This window comes from Phaethon aethereus, assembly GCF_964289735.1.
Source record: "Phaethon aethereus genome assembly, chromosome: 1".
Classification (NCBI taxonomy): domain Eukaryota; kingdom Metazoa; phylum Chordata; class Aves; order Phaethontiformes; family Phaethontidae; genus Phaethon; species Phaethon aethereus.
The window spans coordinates 13,876,786-13,897,281 of NC_138575.1; the positions used below are offsets into that span (position 1 = coordinate 13,876,786).

A 20,496-nucleotide genomic window follows, 5' to 3' on the forward strand; every position below is an offset into this window, starting at 1 on the left:
ATACATAGCTTAAAGGTTCAGTTCACAATTACTAATTGGTGTCTTCAGGTAACCAGTGAACACCGTATTTCATTTAACTATCATTTAGGATGGCTTAGTAAACTATAATGTGAACAAGCACATTTTTTTTACTATTAAGCCAGTACTGAGTTAATATTGAGGTACTGATCTCTGTTAGCAGTAACAATTTCTGATAAATACAGCACTAATCTCCAGTTAAGTTACATTTCTAAGTTCTTTTCCGGATTTATAAAAGATAGGACAAGTATCATCCCCCTTCCTCCTCCAAAACATCTCCTGGCTTTCATTTCTGTCAAGCTGGTCTCCCATCACTTTATTGCTGGAATCTTTGGATATTTGAAGATATTCTCACTTTAACTGAAAATATACCTTCAATTTTCCTCAGTGTCAGCTTTGAGGTTTCCTCATTTTCCCCACTATGATCTGCGTACCCTTTCAGATCCAATGACGCAGCTTTTATTTTTATGTAGATGAAAAGAAATGCACATCTACCGTTCTGGTTGCAGCAAATCACTACTGAACTAGCTATTGTCTCATCGATTCAGCCTAGGTGCTACCAAGATTTTGCTATATTGTTCATGATCTACCAAAATGCTAGCACAAGAGAAAGCGTAACAACTCTTAACAATAACAACTTCCCCTGCTTCACCCCATCCATGAAACATGCTTCCTCCCAACTAAAAAAAAAAAAAAAAAAAAAAAAACCACACAAAACACAGAAAAAACCCCAATGATAGTTAACTATTTTGCTGCAGTTGACCTTAGTACCACGCTACTCTTCAACATGTGATGTAGGTCATACATATATACTCCAGCAAAATTTTAATACATGTGCCTTTCTTTCCTTGCAGCAGCAAGCACTATGCCCAGCTTGTTAAACAATCTAGGGCCTGTGGCTTTAGGGCACAGTTTACTGCTGGAAGCGTTGCTCCAAGCACTAATCAACAGTAAAAATTCCAGTGCTAGAAAAACAGAGCACACAGGTATACAACAATCTGAAACATGCAGTAATTCACTGGAGTTTATTACTAGAACACATTTTGAAAATGAAAGGTAATGATGCTTAAGATCATTTTCAACTTCAAGTTGGTTATAAACCTCCTAACACTTCTGAGAAAGCTAAGCAGAGTAAACCATATCTGTTGCTTATCTTCTGGGATATGAAAAATGGCATTTGTTAGAAGACTATCCTTTAATCTCACTGTCAGCTGTTCATATTGAGAAACACAGTAAGAGTTGCTGAAATACATGGATGGCCTTATGAGCTACACAAAGTGAGCTTGTAACAGGCAATCTTGTCATTACAGATCACTGATCTGTTATATCCACTCACTGGTGGTTTTAAAATTTAAATTCTGCTCTGGCACTTGTCTTCTGTGTTTGCACATTAAACAGAATTTCATTTGGGCTCTAGCAAAATACAAACCAAAGAATCCAGATGTCAATTTGATAGGGCTTGGGACCTAGCGTACATTTTATCTCTAAGTGATAGCTCTCCTAATAAAATAGACAAATGTTCACTTACTTTGCTTTCCAAGTTAAAAATAAATTTTGTATGAAAGTTGTCTTTCAGCAAATTATCTCCAATTTTGCCTTTCAGTAATAGCTAAACAGTAAATTCAAAATACATTAAGAATAAAAAATATTTGCTTTTGTCTTCTATTAACATGTAAATCAGACTCACATGGCAATATATCCTTATATCTATTCTTTTTAACATTTTCTTCTTTTTCTCCAGTAGCTGTTGGGTAGATCTTCTCTGTTCTGTATTTTGTTGATAATCTTCTTAACCTCTGAAATAAAACATTCCTGTTATATTTTCAAGTCTTAAGACAAGAGAAACATTACTAGGTATTAGCTTCATCAATGAAGTGTAAGATCACTGAAGAAATACTACTTCTCTCCTTTTACAATATTCACTACGACAAAGTTTATAAACCTAATTATTCAGTACTTTTGGCTCACCAGCATTTACAACCAAGTTGAAACCAGCTTTATACATCATGAGACATGGAACTTTGGAAAAGTCACTACAGCAGCAGTATGGAATATGGCTATATTTTATTTAGGAAATACCCTGCCCTGTTAGGGAGTAACAGCTGCATTAAGAATACCTGTAAGAAAGAGAAAAATCTGTTATTGCTCAGAATACCTAGAGGAAGTGCACAGAGCAGGCTGGCTCAGGAACAGTTGTTAACAGATGGTACTTTGCTCTGAAACACATGGCCTCCAACACACTGACAACTGAACAGAAGGCAGAATCTCCCTCTTAACAGGTATCAACTCCTAACACCCGACTCCTGTTGAGTTTCTAGCACACCCAGAGAAAGGAGATCCCTGCCTCTCAGGTACAAGGTATTCGCAAATGAGATGAGTGACAGGAGGTCTGCAGTATTCACAACAATATGTCATTTTTTTCCCCTCAATCTATTCCAAATCTGAGAAATTTAACACAGTCAAAACCTCTAACAACAAAATCCAGCCCATGCCTTCCAGCAACACAGGAAATAAAAAAAGCAATACAGCTTTTATCATCCCATTCAAATTAGGTCTTTGCAACCTTAAAACTGAGGAAGAGTATAAATTCTCTTTATAGAGGAGGAGGAGCCAGCAGTGCTTGTTATTTTAGATTCTGTAAACATCCAGATTTAAAAAGGAACCTGAAGAACTCAGTTAACTCTGGCTTCCAACTAAAGATAGGTGGTCACAAAACCAGCCACTCTACTGACACTGACATGGTGGTGATATATAAGACAATCAATAGGAGAACAGAGCTTCAAAGGAGTTTAGCATTTCCATTGAGTGGTATTCTGCTCAGGTAGAAGGATAGATGTTGTTCTTGTTCCCCTCACTCTATCTTTGATACTTGATAATTATCCTTGAAGAAGCAAAATGTTCATGGATTACTTTATTTTGGGGAAGGGGAAGAATGGGGGATGGTGGTTGCTAGTTAAAAACATAAGTCTTGTTTATCACTGACTATGCAACAACATACAGGCAGAAGGATATCGTGTCAACCCAAGTCCTCCAATAATTCTTCCTTTCCAAAAGGAAAAGAAAAACAACACACAAAATTCAGCATTTGTTACATACAGAAAAACACATTCATAAAATTTGTCTGTATATAGTGAAAAAACAGCAAATTTTATGTGCAAATGTGAATAAAACTCTGCATTTAGTTGAATAATATGCATCTAATAATCTTTAAAAGTGGCATGTACCGAGGAAAATCAATGGCAAGGTACAATTAAAAAAAGCAAATCAAGAAGAACCAGTTTTCAGTCAAGTTATTTTTTTTCTTCTCTGAGGATTTTATCACAGATTAAAATCACTGAACACTAAAAAGAGTAACAGAACTAGCATGCAGGGGATTTTCTTCTTCAAGTGCATTGCTCTTGAAAAACTTGCAATGTTAGTCAATGAAGAAAAAACAGTAAATATTTGGAGGTGGGACAGTAAGTCTCTGACCACACAGTGATTGAAGTGCTAAATATATTATCTGTAAACATTGCTACAATGAAGAATAGGAAGATTCAATTCTTCAAGGACACATGAACAGTTACACGAAGCTTCCACACAGACTACACTCATCTTCACAACACTAAAAACAAACTCACAACATAGCGTGTATACATAGCAGGCAGAGAAATCTGGTTTGTAACGTGGTACAGACATAAAGAATACCACTGCATATGGGAGACATACTGTCCTAGGTAACACTGCCCTTACCTGTGTCAAAATAAAAAATACTGCCTGTGCTAAGACTGAACACAACTAGGAGTCTAGAAATAGCAAAATAAATACACATAATTTAGCTATATCAGCTAAGAATTGCAAGACTGAGAGGTAGTTTGAAATAGGCTATAAGTCTCCAATTTGGGCCAGGGAAAAAAAGGCAAAGAGAAACAATGATACTTTCCAAACATGGCCATCAATATGATTTTGTATATTGTTCCACATCTCAACCTGGTTGTGAGTTTTTTGGATTTTTTTTCCATCTTCCTGATTTTTATGGGACAAATGCCATGACTCTGCTTAGAAAAAGTAACAGAAGTTGAGAGAAAAAAATGACCTCTCAAAACCATGAGTAGAAGCACAGTTATTTTGCATGAGAAAGGATACACTTCCTCAAGTGTATCAAGAAAAAGGTTGGGCATCAAGAAGCACCCTAGGAAGATGATTCTTTTTGCTTTAGCCCATTTTAAAGGCATGCAGGAAAAAACACAGGTAAAACTTGGACCTATCATAAGCCAAAAAGGCTAGAGTGACTAGTACCAGCTTCCATTTTTTAGAAAGCGATGCTATGAGAATTCAGCATAGCCTTCACCCCTGCATGATTCAACAGCTGTACAATCTGCTAAACAGACTGGAAAGTAGGATTAGCATAGCCCAGATCCAAGGGAAAGACAAAATGAAATATAGGTTGACTTCAACACGCATCTGTTCCTAAAATACTTTAGGATCCATGCTTTTAATGCCTGTTTGTCAGCTGTCCTGTGACGTGGGTAATAGAAGATAAGGAAGTACAGTCCTGACAGCAATCAAAAAGAGTAAGTAGTACTCGTTATGATTTGTAGTAGCATCTGCTACATAGAACAGTACCTACTTCATGCTTTGGAAGAGAAAGGATTGGCTAAAGAGTAAGGAAAGAATTCTAAAAACTGAGCTTTGCATGAACTACCACAGGAACGGAGAAGTGCCAGACTCAGCAGAAGATTTTGCCCTATACGCAACAGAAAACTTCTGCAGAAAGCTACTGCAATGTGCACACACAGCCTGCTGTGGGGTGCAAGAGATTCAGAGCTTCCTAGGTTACAGCCTAGAGTGACCAGAAGAAGGAGAATGTACTCAATAACAGAACAGGGGTAATGACAGGGCAGAAGAACAAAGAATTCTGTTCAGACTATGGTGAGTTGATGACAAGATAGCCAGTAAGACCCGTCACAGTCCAGTTTCATGCTAATTCATAATAAACAACTGTCTACAGTACAAAGCAGCACTCATTTGGGTTAAGTCAGTAAACTGCCAAATAGCTTCCCAGAAGATACTCAGATGCCAACAGCAGAGATCCAGCCTGGTGCCTCTGCAGATAACAGTGTAAGTTTCCATGACCCTTGCGTATTCACTGGAACTGCTATTCTGGTACCACAAAAATCTTCATTTATATATTCTTTTAAGAACAAAATGGTCAAAAAGTAAGTGTATATTCATGATTCATCATACTTAAAGAATTACATTCACAAGGCCTTAAGTTCCATTCTCATTAGAAAAGCTCAAGTTTAATTCCGCTTATTCACTGCATGACAGAAGTGGTTTGTGGGATGGTGACAAACACTTACCACATGTGACAGTGTGGGGATAAGCCTTTAAGTTGAGCTTCAGAAATATACTTCCAGTTTCCACAGTGGTTTTACAGTCTGTACTACAAATCTACTTCAGTGTTTTCACAAAAAGACAAACCAGCTTTTCAAACTCAACTTGTGCAATCCTACCATATTAAGAACAACTTGGTCTAATCAGTTCAGGAAACACAGACCTCTGACTTTCGCAGTCAATTTATTTCATCTTTTTAACACTTCAGAAAGCCTGTAAAGACACACTGCTTAATACCACAGAAAAGGTATTAACAGATGAGAAGGCTGAGGTACTCAATGACTTCTTTGCCTCAGTCTTCACTGGCAGTGTCTCTTCCCACACCTCTCAAGGCGATGGGCTGCAAGACAGGGACTGGAGGAGCAAAGTCCCTCCCACTGCAAGAGAAGATCAGGTTCAAGACCACCTAAGGAACCTGAACATACACAAGTCTATGGGACCTGATGAGATGCACCCCAGAGTCCTGAGGGAATTGGCTGAGGTAGTTGCCAAGTCACTCGCCATGATATTTGAAAAGTCCTGGCAGTCAGGTGAAGTCCTTGGAGACAGAAAAAAGGGAAACATTGCACCCATCTTTAAAAAGGGTAGCAAGGAGGACCCTGGGAACTACCAACCTGTCAGCCTCACCTCTGTGCCTGGGAAGATCATGGAACAGATCCTCCTAGAAGCTCTGCTGAGGCACATGGAGGACAGGGAGGTGCTTTGAGACAGCCAGCATGGCTTCAGCAAGGGCAAGTCCTGCCTGACCAACCTAGTGGCCTTCTATGATGGAGTGACCACATCAGTGGACAAGGGAAGAGCTACCGATGCCCTCTATCTGGACTTCTGTAAGGCCTTTGACGCAGTCGTCTTTGACAACATCCTTCTCTCTGAACTGGAGAGAGATGGATTTGATGGGTGAACTGTTGGGTGGATGAGGAATTGGTTGGATGGTTGCACCCAGAGGTAGTGGTCAACAGGTCAATGTCCAGATGGAGATCTGTGAAGAGCGGTGTCCCTCGGGGCTCTGTACTGGGACCAGGACTGTTTAATATCTTCATCAGTGACGCAGACAGTAGGATCGAGGGCACCCTCAGCAAGGTTGCAGATGACACCAAGCTGAGTGGTGCAGCTGACACACCTGAGGGATGGGATGCCATCCAGAGGGACCTGAACAAACTCAATGAATGGGCCCATGTGAACCTCATGAGGTTCAGCAAGGCCAAGTGCAGGATCCTGCACCTGGGTCGGGGCAACCCCCAGTATCAACACAGGCTGAGGGATGAATGGATTGAGAGCAGCCCTGCTGAGAAGGACTTGGGGGTACTGGTAGATGAAAAGCTGGACAGGAGCTGGCAATATGCACTCATAGCCCAGAGGGCCAACTGTACCCTGGGCTGCATCAAAAGAAGCATGGCCAGCATGCCAGGGAGGTGATTCTGGCCCTCTACTCTGCTCTGGGGAGACCTTATTGCAGCCTTTCAGTACTTAAAGGGGGCTTATGAGAAAGATGGGGACAGACTTGTTAGCAGGGCCTGTTGCGAAAAGTTCTTGTGACTCCTTTCCTGGCTTCTTTTCAAGGAAAGCATGACAAATATTTCACCAGGGCTTCACTTATTTAGAGTCTTCAAATTGTCTCCTAAGCCTTATCTGACATTTCCTATGGCTGAAACATCCGTTAGTAAAACAGTGATGTGATGTTTGCTTGAGTCTCCTTTTTGACCCTACCTGAGCAGCAGTACATATCATAGTGTGAAACGTCAGCTGCTAGAATACTCCACGGCACCCACAGTTCATTTGCTATGTGACAACAAGCAACAGCAACAGGTTTAGGAAGCTCTACATGGGCAGCTATGGCAGCAGAGTCATGAGATGACATCAAACACACAAGAACATATTTTGTTTTGCAAAATTTCCTTAGGTATTTTTATACCATCTGCATTTTAATCCCAGGCTAAATTAACAGTACTATCAATTACAGTGGCAGTTAATTTATGTTCAGCATAATAGTTAAACAACATACCTACTGCCAGTGATGGACTAGCTTTACAAGGATAGAAAAAGACCAAAGTATTTGGTCTGTGGTGTATTGATGAGCAAGTAAATAAGCAAAGCAAAACATTCAGTTTCTAAAGCATAATCCAGTTTTAGTTAATAAATTACTAATGTATGTTCTAAGACATTTTAGAAAGCTCTGCAGCATACTCATCATGCATCCAAGAATTGCGATTATAACTTTCTATCTCTGAACCATACTGTTTCCTTAGCACACTCAGTTTATTGCAAAGACTACTATGAACACTTTACATGAAGTGAAAATGTGCAGGACAATACAGCAGTGACAGTTACAGGCTATGAGTGACGAACATGAAAACTTCTGTTAGTCTGAAACCACGTGATTAGAAAATAGACTGCTTCGAGTTGAAGGCTGGGAAGCATGTCTTGGTGCAAAACCAGAAAATGCATTTAAAATTATCACGCACTACAAATAGCGGGCTTCTTAACAGTGTTAAAGCAATTCAGGAACAGTTCTTGGTAATTCAAAACAGAAATAAGCCTCAGATTTTTTGTAACAGACTACAGGATGATTTCCAGAACCAACCATATAAATACAAATAGCACAGGGAAGCAAAGCTCTTAAAGAAACAAACAAGGAAACAAAACTCATAACCAGGGAACCACCCTGCTATAAGCATAATTTCCAAGTTACTAGATTCACTATTTTCCTCTTCTTCCTTCAGTCCTAGGTTTCAGTGGTTTTGTGCATGCTAACAGAACAAGTATATTAAAAAAACCCTTGCATTTAATCTTGATTTTCCCTCCAAGTCCTTCTTTGAACATATACAGCTCTTTTTCATGTTACCTTTTTATGGAATTAAAAGGGAAGATGTTCCTAAAGAAAGCTATGATGAATATTTTTTAAGAGAATGGTTTTCCACTGAAACATTTCATCAACTAGTGTTGTAATCAATCAACATACCTGCAAAAAAATCCAACGGCTTGTTACTGAAGAAAACAGCTACTAAATATGGCAAAAAAAAAAAATCAGTTGTTAACTGTAGCATGTGAAATACACCATCTTCATATTTAAGCCTTCTATACCAGTCTCCTCACTGATTCATTTCTCACAAGTAGTTGAACTTTCAAGTCAAGATAGTAACTAAAGGCTTGAGTTGTTCTTCATAAAATCATCCACAATTTTTCAAGACAACTAACACCATTCATTTTAGGGAAAATGAATGATCATTGTTTCTTACATGAAGATGAACTACTAATATCTAAAACTTTTTAAACTCTTAAAACTTGCAGAATAACTATGCATGCCAATCTACTGAATACAAAACATCTTGAAATAAGGAAGCAAAAGACAGTTTTCCCCACCTCCAGACCTTTCTGTCACAACGCTATAGGTATCAACTGCATTAGCAGCTCTTGTACAATTTTACTGCCAGCATTTCACTAGCTTTGCCGATTTGTTCAAGAAACTGATGGATGCATATTTACGCCTCATTTAGGTTGAATCTGCATTCAGGTCAGAGTCAGAAATTTAAGGTCTTATCATATGATGGCTATAAATAACTTGCAAAAAGAACTGTCAAGCGCAGCCCAGTTTTCACTACATGCATATTTCTTTTGTAGCATGAAACTGCTGTACCATTGCACAGCAACGGTACAAAGACGTGTAACCCTTCCACCTTCAGTGGCTTCCTACAGAATAGGGTTTAGGGAACAATAGGTAAGGTTATGTATTATAGCCGTTCTCCAAGACATCAGCTATATGTGCAACCAATGCAGGCATTCACAGTAAAAGCAAAACAAAACTGGGTATCTCACCCTAGACCATGACAGCCTTCAGAATCTATGGGGGAATTCAGCAGCACCACAATAACAGGTCAGTTGGGAGTGTCCACAAACACCTTGAATTCAGAGTGTCTTGCTACAAGGCATCCAAAACCAAGACGAAGATCGCTCAGTCTTGTAATGGTCCCAATGATTTGAGCCACTCAGTAAGACAGTAACCGGAATTGAAATCAGTGTTATTAAGTGGAGATTTAGCCTTAAATGAAAAGATGTAGAGAACAGTTTAAATGGCCACCTCATTTCTCACCTTGGTCAGCAAAGGCAAGCAGAAGTAAACCGGCAACGCCAACACTGCCATAGTAGAGCTCTGCTGAAAAGCCTTGCCAGGAGCAAGTCTCAGAGCAAGTATGAGACACGTGGGATGAACTTTCCACTCCAGTGCTGGAGGTGGGTTTTGTTTGTTTATTTTAAAACCAAAAACTGGTTATAGGTCCAGGTAAACTTCCTTTCAAGAGCCACCCTTTGACTAACCCAGGAGAGATGTCCACACTACAGTCCCCTCTATCTAGACATACTAGCTCTGAAGTAAAACAAGTTTTCACATCCTGCATGTGACGCTGACATTGTCAGTGCAACATCTGAATTGAGAGAAGACTTTTATGGACTGTGCCCTTCACCTGAAATAGAGATGAAAGGATATGCTTGTCCTACCTCCCTTACTCCAGATTTAAAGTTTCTCATGGAAGTCAAAACCCAACAGCTATGATGGAATAAGAATGGATACCAAAGCAGCAGCATCCCCAAGACAAGCCAATGGAAGCACAGATGAAATTATCTAAAGGCAAGTTGAGACTTTTTCCACAATGAACACCCCAAAGGCAAGAGGCTTTATTCCAGCTCAATCAAGCAGCTAAAATGAACATAAGCAATGCTTTTTTCAGGGTCACATGAGAGGGGCTGGACCAGTCACCACTGGTTATGACTCTACAGCTCTTTGGTTTCAGTGCTCATGGCGTAACATCCTTACACAGTCAAAAGCACCCTGTGACAAGCATTCAAAGAAGAGCTCTATAGCCAGTACAGATCAGGTACAATTCATATAAATAAGCAGCATAAAGATCTAAATGGGTATCAGCTAAACCTCTTGTCTTTGAAGACTATTTAGCTTGTTTTACCATGTCAAATCTCCCTGGGAAATTTCATAATCTATTATCATCAAAACTTCCTTCTCCTCACAGTCTTTAGCATTGCCTTGCTCTTGACCTCATAATATGTGAAATAAGGTATTAAGTTCCATGGAGAATATACATTGTTTTTGTTTCTGCTCAGCACTAAAAAAAGAAGAAAAAAAAAAAAATCAAGTTCTTCTCCTCTTCCTTCACAAGATGCAAAACTCTTCCTCTTTTCCCACGCCTTGGAACACATTTCCTTGAGGTCAGTGTTTGTTTTGAGCTCAATTCATACTAGGTGGGGGGGGGGGGAAAGCACACCACAACTGAAACAGGAAGCATTGAGCTTTCACTCTAACAGAAGTAAACAAGAATTTCCTACCTGCTGGTCCCTAATGCGAAAGCTGCTATAAATAAAGGCAGAGAGTAGTCTTAAAGCCTTTTAATAAATCTGCACCTCCCAAAAAAAAGATCTGCTATAGCTGCTATGTCCTGCCTTCCAAAAAGGCATCAGGGCTTTTTAACAGCTATGTCTTGCTGATATACCTGAAACAGAGATTCTGCCCTGTAAGACTTTGACCAAAATGACTTTAAGCTGAAAAGCTGGAGCCTAACAAATGCTCTGGGTAAAAAGCATAGCTGTTTGTACAGTCAAGAAACATTGCAACTGACAATTGGTTTGGGGTCCAAATTACCTTTCTGAAACACCTCTAGAACTCAAAGGCACTGTTCCTTTCAGTTATGTAACATCCTTTAGCATACAGTTGAATCGCTATGTGATGACATGAGTTCAGTGTTAAATATCCTCATGTCAGGCATGCAAGCAATTCCATTATAAATAGGCCAGTTTTACATTTCCCCAGAAGTCTAGCTTTTTTCCCCCCCTCCAGAAGCAGGCTTGAACCTTGTATAGAAATACATTATCTGTAGACATTTTCAGTAGTTTAGAACCCCCAATATTCAGCAGGCAAGATTAGGATACTACTAATACAGTTATGTTAGTTCATAATTGGCAAGTAGAACACCCAAACGGTTTTCAATGACTATCCCCCCTCCAAAAACCCGCAATCTAAAACCTTCCCAGACATAAATACAAAAAAAAGATAACTTTTGACAAGCACCAAATCAGTACTTCTATGTAGTAACATATACACTGGGAATGTATAAGGTAATGTAAAGGAAAAGAGAAGGTAATAGAAAATACATTTCTACTAACTGGAGAAAACATGCTTACAAGTATTTTCACCCATTCTTTGAGGCTGTGTCTGGAAGCCAAGGAATGTGCTAGTTATAAAGAGGCCATTTATGACAGAGTTCAATAGCATTTTAAGAGCCAGAAAGAAGTAGCCTCATTAAAGATACAAATTTGTACTAAGATTTCAACTGTAATAACCCTAGCTAATAACCAGCCCAATATTTATGGATAGGCAAAGGAATTTTTGTGTCATAATTGTTTATCTTTGTAGTATCTGCCAATTTTTGCCTAACAAATGTGTCCCCGTCAGTTCAAAAGCACACAGCTTCCAACCAGGTTATGCCAATTACAGTTTCAAAAAGAGACAGAACAGGGAATGCAATGGCCAACAAAATTCTAGCAGAAAGAGCTATAAAGCTCAAGTGAAACCAAACCAGGAATGGCTAGTACAGAACAACAAACCTAGACAGTAAGTTATTCACAAGAATTATTTTAGATTATTTCTCTCCATTAAAGTTTTTGTTTTAATGACAACATTCAAGAGCTGGAATTATCAGTGCTAAACAACTGAACAATATAAAATCTACCATTTAGTTTGTTTCTGTTGAACTAAAAAAAAAGCCCTTAAGCCTTCTCCACAGAATTTTATGTAATTCTCTTCTACAAAAGTAACATCAGCATATATGCTGCATTTTCTATGGCCTTATAGTACGACCGCTCATACAGAAGATGTTTGTTTCTTTCTTCATATTTTGTTCAATGACCTGCTTCAAAAAAAAAAAAGGGAAAAGGCTATATTTTCTCAAATATAACCGCTTCAAATATACTGTTTGACGTATCATTAGAAATTAAAGTTCCATGGTGATGTTAATCACAGGTATTCTCAGGTCATGCAAACCCAAAAGTGACTAGCAAAAGAAATAGTTGCCTCTTCTGCAGCCCTATATCGTGATTTCATTAGAACACCCAGAGTGAAGTTTCTAAAAAGTAAATGAAAATACTGTTTTAATAAAATTATTTGAAGTTTAACCTTTTAAAATCATGAACATTTTGGAGGAAATTTTTAATTCCAAAGACTTGTAAAAGCTTGCATCAAACTAAAGGGTCAAGCAACAAATGTATTGTGTATTCCCTCTTTTAAAACCAGCGTTGAGAACCTAAATCCCTGATACTTCTAAAATAAAGCCTTTATATACATTTTATTGCCTTAACACCAAAGCTTCAAGTCAAACTTTAAATTAACTTCCAGTTTGTAGGATGCCGTTATTACATTTATAATGTAATTACTTCTGAAACTCTTCTATTTTGAAGAGCAAATAAATGTTTACCTCATAGGAAGTATACACTCAATCACATAAAGGTTTCTAAAGTAGCCTCTCATTGATGTTTGTACGCTGCAGGCTATGTTTGTTACAGAGCTAATTTGCAAAATACAGTCCTACAGTGCCAAATTTCAACAAATAAAAAGGTATTAAAGCCAACTGGTAAAATGAATCTGGTTGAGGCAAGTGCCTTGTCAATCAAGCTGCTGATAAATTTAAAATAACCCTCAACTGTCATCACTTTAAAAAGCTGAATATTCACAATCCAGCATTTAGAAGTCAGTAGTTTGGTTAGTAAACAATAGAGAACCCTCATTAAGTTTTTCTCCATCTGAAACACAAACAACTTTATTCAACACCCCCAGGTTCTGGATGATAAATTTACTTCCAGGTATTTCAGTAACACGCAGGAATGCCTTCAGATCCAGCTCAAGATTCTTATCTATAATTCTCATCTATGTGGAAGAAGTGACAAAGTAATAAGACTACAGTTCCTTTCTTGGGAAAGGAAGTTGTTCTAATCTGAGCTTCAAATAAGTATTTGATATGGTGCCAATTCAAAAGAAGAGTATGTGAATTTTTACAAGAATTCAGGCAAGATAAGAGTCTCTTTAGAGTGTTTTTAAAAGGCAAAAATATTATTAAAAAAAAAAATTCTGACTGGAGGAATTTCACAAGCAGAGTTTCTCAAAAAAACTTCCCAGGCCAATCAGGCATTTTCCTTCATGACTTCTCAGGAAAAGCAGAGCACAATAATGGACATTTGATAACAAAGCTAGAAAAGAAACAATAAGAGGGGAAGATGAGAATATTACATAAAGCAAGCAGACTTCTCTTACCCTGAAAGTCTGTAAGACTAAACTTAAAGAATGCCAAATAAAGTTGTATACTAGAAGCTGACAATGAAGGAGGCACACATGCAAGTCATCACAAATTAACTAAGTAACAACTCATAAGTGTTTACAGTAGTCATCAAGGAAGTAAAGACACAGGATATTTTTACTGATCAGCAGGCTGTATTCAGTAGTAAGTCCAGCATGCTGGGATATTTCGAGAGATGAGACAACAGCCAACAGGAGATAAAAGCTGTTTTTATCTTTCATCTTAATTAAACTAAACAGGTCAGCTAAGGCTGTGATTTTTAATTTTGGATGGATTGTATGTTCTTACTTTCCTTCATGGTCTGATATTAATAAAACTGATTCAACCTGAAATTACTGAAATTTTCCTCTTAGGACAGAAATATTCATATTCTACTTTATCTCTTGCTTGTATTGCATAAGTGCCCTTTAGCACAGAAAAAGCGTTAGTAGCCTTTACATTTTATTTTATGGTGTTTCATATAAAAAATTAACTCATTCTCATGTCAGTGTTTTTAGTTGTGATAGTCTGGTTCTACCTGAGGATACAGATGTCTGAGACAAGCTGCAAAGCAACACTACCACGTGTTACTAGGCTTCAAGTTTCATTGAAAGGCAGGCCCAGAACTGAAGGCAACTTAAGAGGCACTACCTGTCTCAGAGGTGAGAAGCTGGAACACCTGCCTCTTCTTGCTGTGCTAGGCAGGTAACTTTTCTTCTTCACAGGCTGGGAGGACAACTGGGGAATGCAGTATCTTAAATAATTTTATTACAAACATCTGAGGCTCACATGCAGGCTACTTGCCTGAGAAAAAAAAACAAACATCAACAACAAAAACCAACCAGTTTGACTGCACAACCGTTAATCTTTAAACCCCAGAAGTTAAACAAAACTGGATAGGCTTTTTTTTTTTTTCTTCCTTCTTCCAAACAACCCCGAGGATCTAAACAAAAGCAAAATTTAGGTAAGAGTCCAGAAGAAAGATGGCCTTAAAGCAGCAGTTTGCTTGCCCTGTGTCTGTGGAACCCATCCACTAGATGTCAGTGTCCTCTTGGGCAGAGGAAAACCTTCTTGGATCCCAACAAAAAGGCAGCAGCTGATAGTCCTTGGTTATCAGGTCAACTGCAAAGGAGGAAATTCTTATGAAGCACCCCTGGGCATCACCTGGGCCACAACAGAAACAGCCAGCAACAGTAACATTTGTGGATACCAGATATAGAACATAAACGTAATCCTCAACACAAAGTTTAGCCAGTAAGGCCAAGAGCTGTTTCATGCAGCATTACTAATTAAAAGTACGGCACATTGGTCAACAGATATTAAAGCACACTGAAAATGAGTGATAAAAAGGCTGCAAGATGAAAGTATTTGTTTCCTATTTCCTAAAATACCCCAAAACACAAAAAAACACTTCTGGACAAAAAAAAAAAGTTAGACACAAAAATGGGCTCTGCCTCTAGCAAAATTCAGTCAGGTCTAAAGAGGCTTAGATTCTGGAGCAATAGAAGAAATTATTACAGCACAGTGTGGAATCCTCTGTGATAGGCATAAAACCACCACACCCTAAATAAAGGACAGAGCAGAAGTCAAAGTTCAGGCACAGTAAGTGCTTGTTGCAGGAAAAAGTACGTAGATGTTTCTATTCACCTGCATGAAATCTAGATATTAAGATAAACTATGCATTTAGAATAGAATATTTCAGTTGGAAGGAACCTACAAAGTCCAACTGTCTGACTACTTCAGGGGTGTCTAAATTTGAGTCCAAAAGGAGAACACTGATATAAAAGGAATCTTCAACTTGACAGCAGGACCATGTACTGGGAAACTAATGCCACCCTACAAATTACGGAGGACTGATGGACAAGGGCATGCCTGAGGGGAAGCAGCATCATGCATTACAAAAGCAGACAGACAAACAAAAGGAAGGTGAGAAAAAAATCAAGCTAAGTTTCTGTAACATATTTTAATGTATAAGACCTATACTATCAAGGAAGTAATCACAGTAGTGGTAGCACACGCAAGAAACCTGGTGGTTCTTGTGGAAGAGACTGGAAAGGTTATGAAGTTGAAAAATAAAAAATTAAGAATTTTGGACAGGGTACAAAGTATAAATTTCTTTCTTTTTAAAGATATCAGATCAATTTGCCAGAGAACTCTCAATCTCCCAGCAAGAAAAACCACCTTGAAGCAGATTTGAGCAAACACTGGACCTGGCTAAAGACACAGCCCCAGAAAAAACACTTATAGTTACCGCATACTTATATCTGGTATCCTTGCCAGACAGGAAAAGGCTAAAAAAAAAAATTCACCACAACTTTTTCCTTTAGAAATAGGAACTTTAAAAAAAAAAAAAAAAAAGAAAATGAGGAAGTTGGATGAAAGGAAATTATACAGAGCTAAAAAAGTAAAACATTTGCAAGCAGCACAGGGCTTGTTTAAACGTGCCAGGTAGCAAACAGTGCCTGCTGCTATCCTGGCTGTCAGTATAGCAGTGATGGGTCCTGGTGCCCTGCAATCGCCAACCCGCTGCTACCATGTACCACCGCCTGGGAGCTTCTACTCCGAGTCTGCCACTTAAAGAAACTGCGAGGATGGCTCCCTCTCAATTCTTACATTCTCTCTCTCACTAACCACTGGTCAGAATAAAGTATTAGACCAGGCACATATTTGATTTGTCACATTACAGCATTTTTTTATATTCTTGAAGAAACCAGAGAGTATCATGATCCTAAAATTTATCTACTCATCTTTCTCTCCCGTTAAGAATATACTTATTGTACCATGTACAGCAGATTATTTTTTATCCTTTCCAGGCAGCGTAACACAATCTCATTGATGTTACTGCTTTGTCCCTCACACAACTGTAGTTATGATCACTTTAACTGTTCATGGTTTTATAACCAAGTAATTTTTAAGCGACTGTCTGTCTTCTACCCAGCTCCTATTTGCCTGAGCAAGTTTCAGACAGTTTCACCTTTCTGTTCTTATGCTGTGAACCCAAAGGAATCTCAAGACGACTGCCCTCAATATGGAAATAACTCCAGGTTTTTCTTACCATGTGCATATATGCGCTACAAGAATACTGTGCTTGCTGGTCCATCTCTTTCCAAGGTAACTGTTTTAACAATTTTAATGAACAAGTGGTCCTTTAACAGCAACAAAGGCAATATAAGGGAAGCATCCTGGCCAAATACCAACTCTGGCAAAATTTCCTGTGAGTCTTATTCACATCATATCTCCATGCTGACATTCTTGGTCAAATACATGTTGATGCTGAGTACACCTAACTAGTCCATAGACTCACGTACTGATCTTTCTCCCCAGTTACGAATACACCTATTGAACCATGTGTGGCAGATTCTAATGTTAACACCACTGAAAAAAACAGAACTAAAATTTTTATAACACTTAGTCTTATGCTGCCTGGAAAGGATTTCAATCTCATTCATATTATTCCTTTGTCCCAAACACCACAATTCGAATTATTAATATTCAACTAATTCACTGTGTTCAACTAACAAGCCCATCACTTCAGCATACAAATAGCCTTTACAAAGCAGTACTTCCTTAGTGGTTTATTAATTCAGATTTAATAATTATTAATTATGTAGTTAAGTTTTTAGATACCGTCAAAACCCTGTAAATTACAAATACTAGTGGATTAGTGGGACTGATGGAAACTACAAGTTTCTTATCTTAAGAAATCAGCAAAAATATGGTAAAAACAGCAAAAGTAGATTCTAGGCCTTTCCATCTTTCAGGGAAAGGCAAGTAACCACTTTGGATACAACTCTGGCGTACTTCAGATTTTAAAACTTTCCCTCTAGCTATAACCATAAATGGCTATTCATCTGCTTCTTTCCATCATATGTTACAGAAGCTAACGAATGCAATACAGGAAAAAAGTAAACAGTTTTTAATGATCTACAAGTTTATAAGATACGGATAGAGGGATTTCCTACTTCTGTATCTTTGGGATTTTTTAAGTTTGGTATGAGCCATGCTTCTTTAATGCAAGACTGTTCAACTTCTGGTACAATGAACTCTCACCAGAACAGTTTCACACTCACCCCTACAGACAAAGTTTAGCTGGACTGTTTTTACAGTACTGGAGACAACAGTTAACACAAATGACAACAGCTATTTATATATCAATCACTTAACCATTGCACCAAGTTTAACAGTTTCCCACCTCATTACTTTTATTCCATTTCTCTTTCTTTTAATCTTATTCTGTAAACCACTAATCTCCTTTATTGCCATTCCTTCCCCATATCAGAGCAAACACTGTTTTTATAGCGACTTGCTACCGACATTGGCTGCAGCCCATGCTTGCCCATCTAGGAACAGGAAAGTTGCTCAACACTAAATGAAGTATTCCTCTTTTTTCTATTTACAGATACATTTAAAAAAATTCTGAGAAAATACTACATTTGTGGTCAAATTCACATTCTAATTCTGGAAAACCGGAAGCCATTTCAGCAAAGCCACAGAATTAACAAGGTGACTGGGTGACACTCTGACTGTGGACATATCAGAAGAGGGGCAGCGAGTGGATTAGCATCACAAAGTCCACTGCCAGCAGAGACCAGAGTCAGGCCTTGTTTGACTGTAAAATACTGGTGGAAGAAATTCTGCTTGTGACAGTTCCTGGCACATTTTTACTGTCTCTTTCAACTCAGTATATTGCTCAACATACATTACTCACAGCGAGCGCAGCAGGCTGCTAACCTGCACACAAATATGCTACAAATATCTTCCTGTTTTAGCTCACTAAAATGCAATGTCATCTCCACAAAGAAACTCCTGTTTTTGAATAGCTTCCTCCTAACTTTTACTCTTCACTGCTTCCTTCTCCATCAAGATGTTTTTTTTAACCTCCCTCACAAAAAATTACACTTTGTAGCATTTTACCAGGTATTGAACTTACAGATCTAAAATTGAAGAATTGACACTTAATTACACTTGTAGATAATGGAAATGTAAGTTTGTGAAACTGCTAGTCATGGCTCTTCAGAATGACAAAACAAGTAGATGAAATACAGCAAATGAGGAAAGTTGCATTACCAAAGTTACTTCCTCAGATCTATGAAAGCCGCTCTTGGGAAAGGCTAGATAAGAAAGAATGGAATCTAAAATTTTAAAGATAGGAAATACTAAAAGCAAGCAAAGTGTGTGTTTCCTTTTTATACAAGAAAAAAAACTAACAACTGGGAAAGTGAGGCTACATAGCACTGAACAACTTAAAAGGAACAGGTTGCACTGCGGCTTATGGCCATGAAAAAACTACGTGACTTGCTTTGTAATGCAGAAACAGATATGCCTTCAGTCAGAAAAAAATCAAACTTCTAAATCCCTACACTGCCTATTGCAGTATTTCGAGCTTGGAAACAGGCTGGGGAGAAACGACCTTTTCCAAGTATAAGAAGTCCCTGCACTTACTAAAAAGAACTATTTAAGCACACTATAAGTAGGACACAAACGAAGTTTCTCAATTTTATTTTCCCTTGATAGAAGTGGCAGCATTTTAAACAAAATCAATAGCTTTAAAAGATCTCAATTTATTTTCAATGGGTCAGTTAAGTTTAACGTCAACCCCAATGTCTGCTGCAGTCTGACTTTAAGGAACAGGAGCATTTTTCTGAAGCAACGCCCTCTTTAATCCTCGCATTGTGCCTTCCCTTAAAGGCTACCTTCTTCTCATTCCCAGTTGCTAGCATTGTGCATCAGTATTCCACCGAGTAACCAGAACAGCTATTAATGCTAATAAGCCCAGACAGGAATACACATTTGTTCTAAAGAGACAGTAACTGCATGACAAGTAATAGGATGAGACATAGAGGATTGCTAAATCCTGGCTTTAAAATGCAAAATACAGAAATACATACTCTACAGCCAAAGTGAATTAATTCACAGGAGCAGTGAAGTATCACAATGTCTTATCAGGATGCAAGTGCTTCTCATAGATGCGTTGTGGTGAATAGCACGTTATGTGAGAACACTCAACTACACGCTACTTACTGGAAGATTGCATCATGACCCCAATGCAAGCTGCACTGCTATTCTCTCTGTATATTGACTGCATCCCTTGTAGCTGTCAGGACTCGACGTTTATTTCAAGATGCTCAAATTCAGCTTTGGTCTCCAGGACTCTCTGTATAACCAAGCTTAGACAACAGTTCAATACTACAGTTCCTCTTTTGAGGAGACTGGTCCCCATAAGCAATATTACCTGGCCCAGTGCAAACCCTGAAATAGTAATCCTGGTGAAACAAACCATAACACAAAAATGCATAAGGAACAGGCTGCATGATGATTCTTATAAAGACCGTTTCCAAAGAGAATCAAAAAAGTCCAACTTTCAGACATGCAGAGAAAACAGCCTGTTATATTCAAAACAGCTTTGGAGAAACCCTTTCAATCCCTGCAGTTGCTTTCAGACAGTCTGGTTAAGCCTCATTGTCCTGCTTTCCAGGCTTCTTGCCCCATTGTCCAGAGCTAACGCACTTCAAGATTTTTACTTATTAAAAAATGTTGATTATCAGAGCTAGGTAACATTTGCAAACTTAACTTTCTCTTTAAGAAGATAAGAAAGCCAATAAAATGTGTGACTAAACTATTCTATCCTGAATTTAAAACCAGACTCAACTAGACCAGCGAGTTCTACTTTGAGCATTGAATTAAAACAAAACAAAAAAACCAACAGAAAATCCAACCCATATACCTTATCTCTTATTATAACCCAACAATTGATCAATCAATGCTTGCACAGCTT

General features: G+C 38.3%; 1 protein-coding gene across 1 annotated transcript in view; it reads right to left on the minus strand.

Annotated features, from left to right (window-relative positions):
* Nucleotides 1-20,496, minus strand: part of PTPN12 (protein tyrosine phosphatase non-receptor type 12) — a gene marked incomplete at its 5' end in the record, with an annotated part of 77,895 nt that overhangs the window by 43,710 nt on the left and 13,689 nt on the right. Inside the window, one exon of the mRNA XM_082007541.1 lies at nucleotides 1,706-1,814. Coding sequence (XP_081863667.1) covers nucleotides 1,706-1,814 — 109 coding nt within the window. The remainder of the gene's footprint in view (nucleotides 1-1,705; nucleotides 1,815-20,496) is intronic.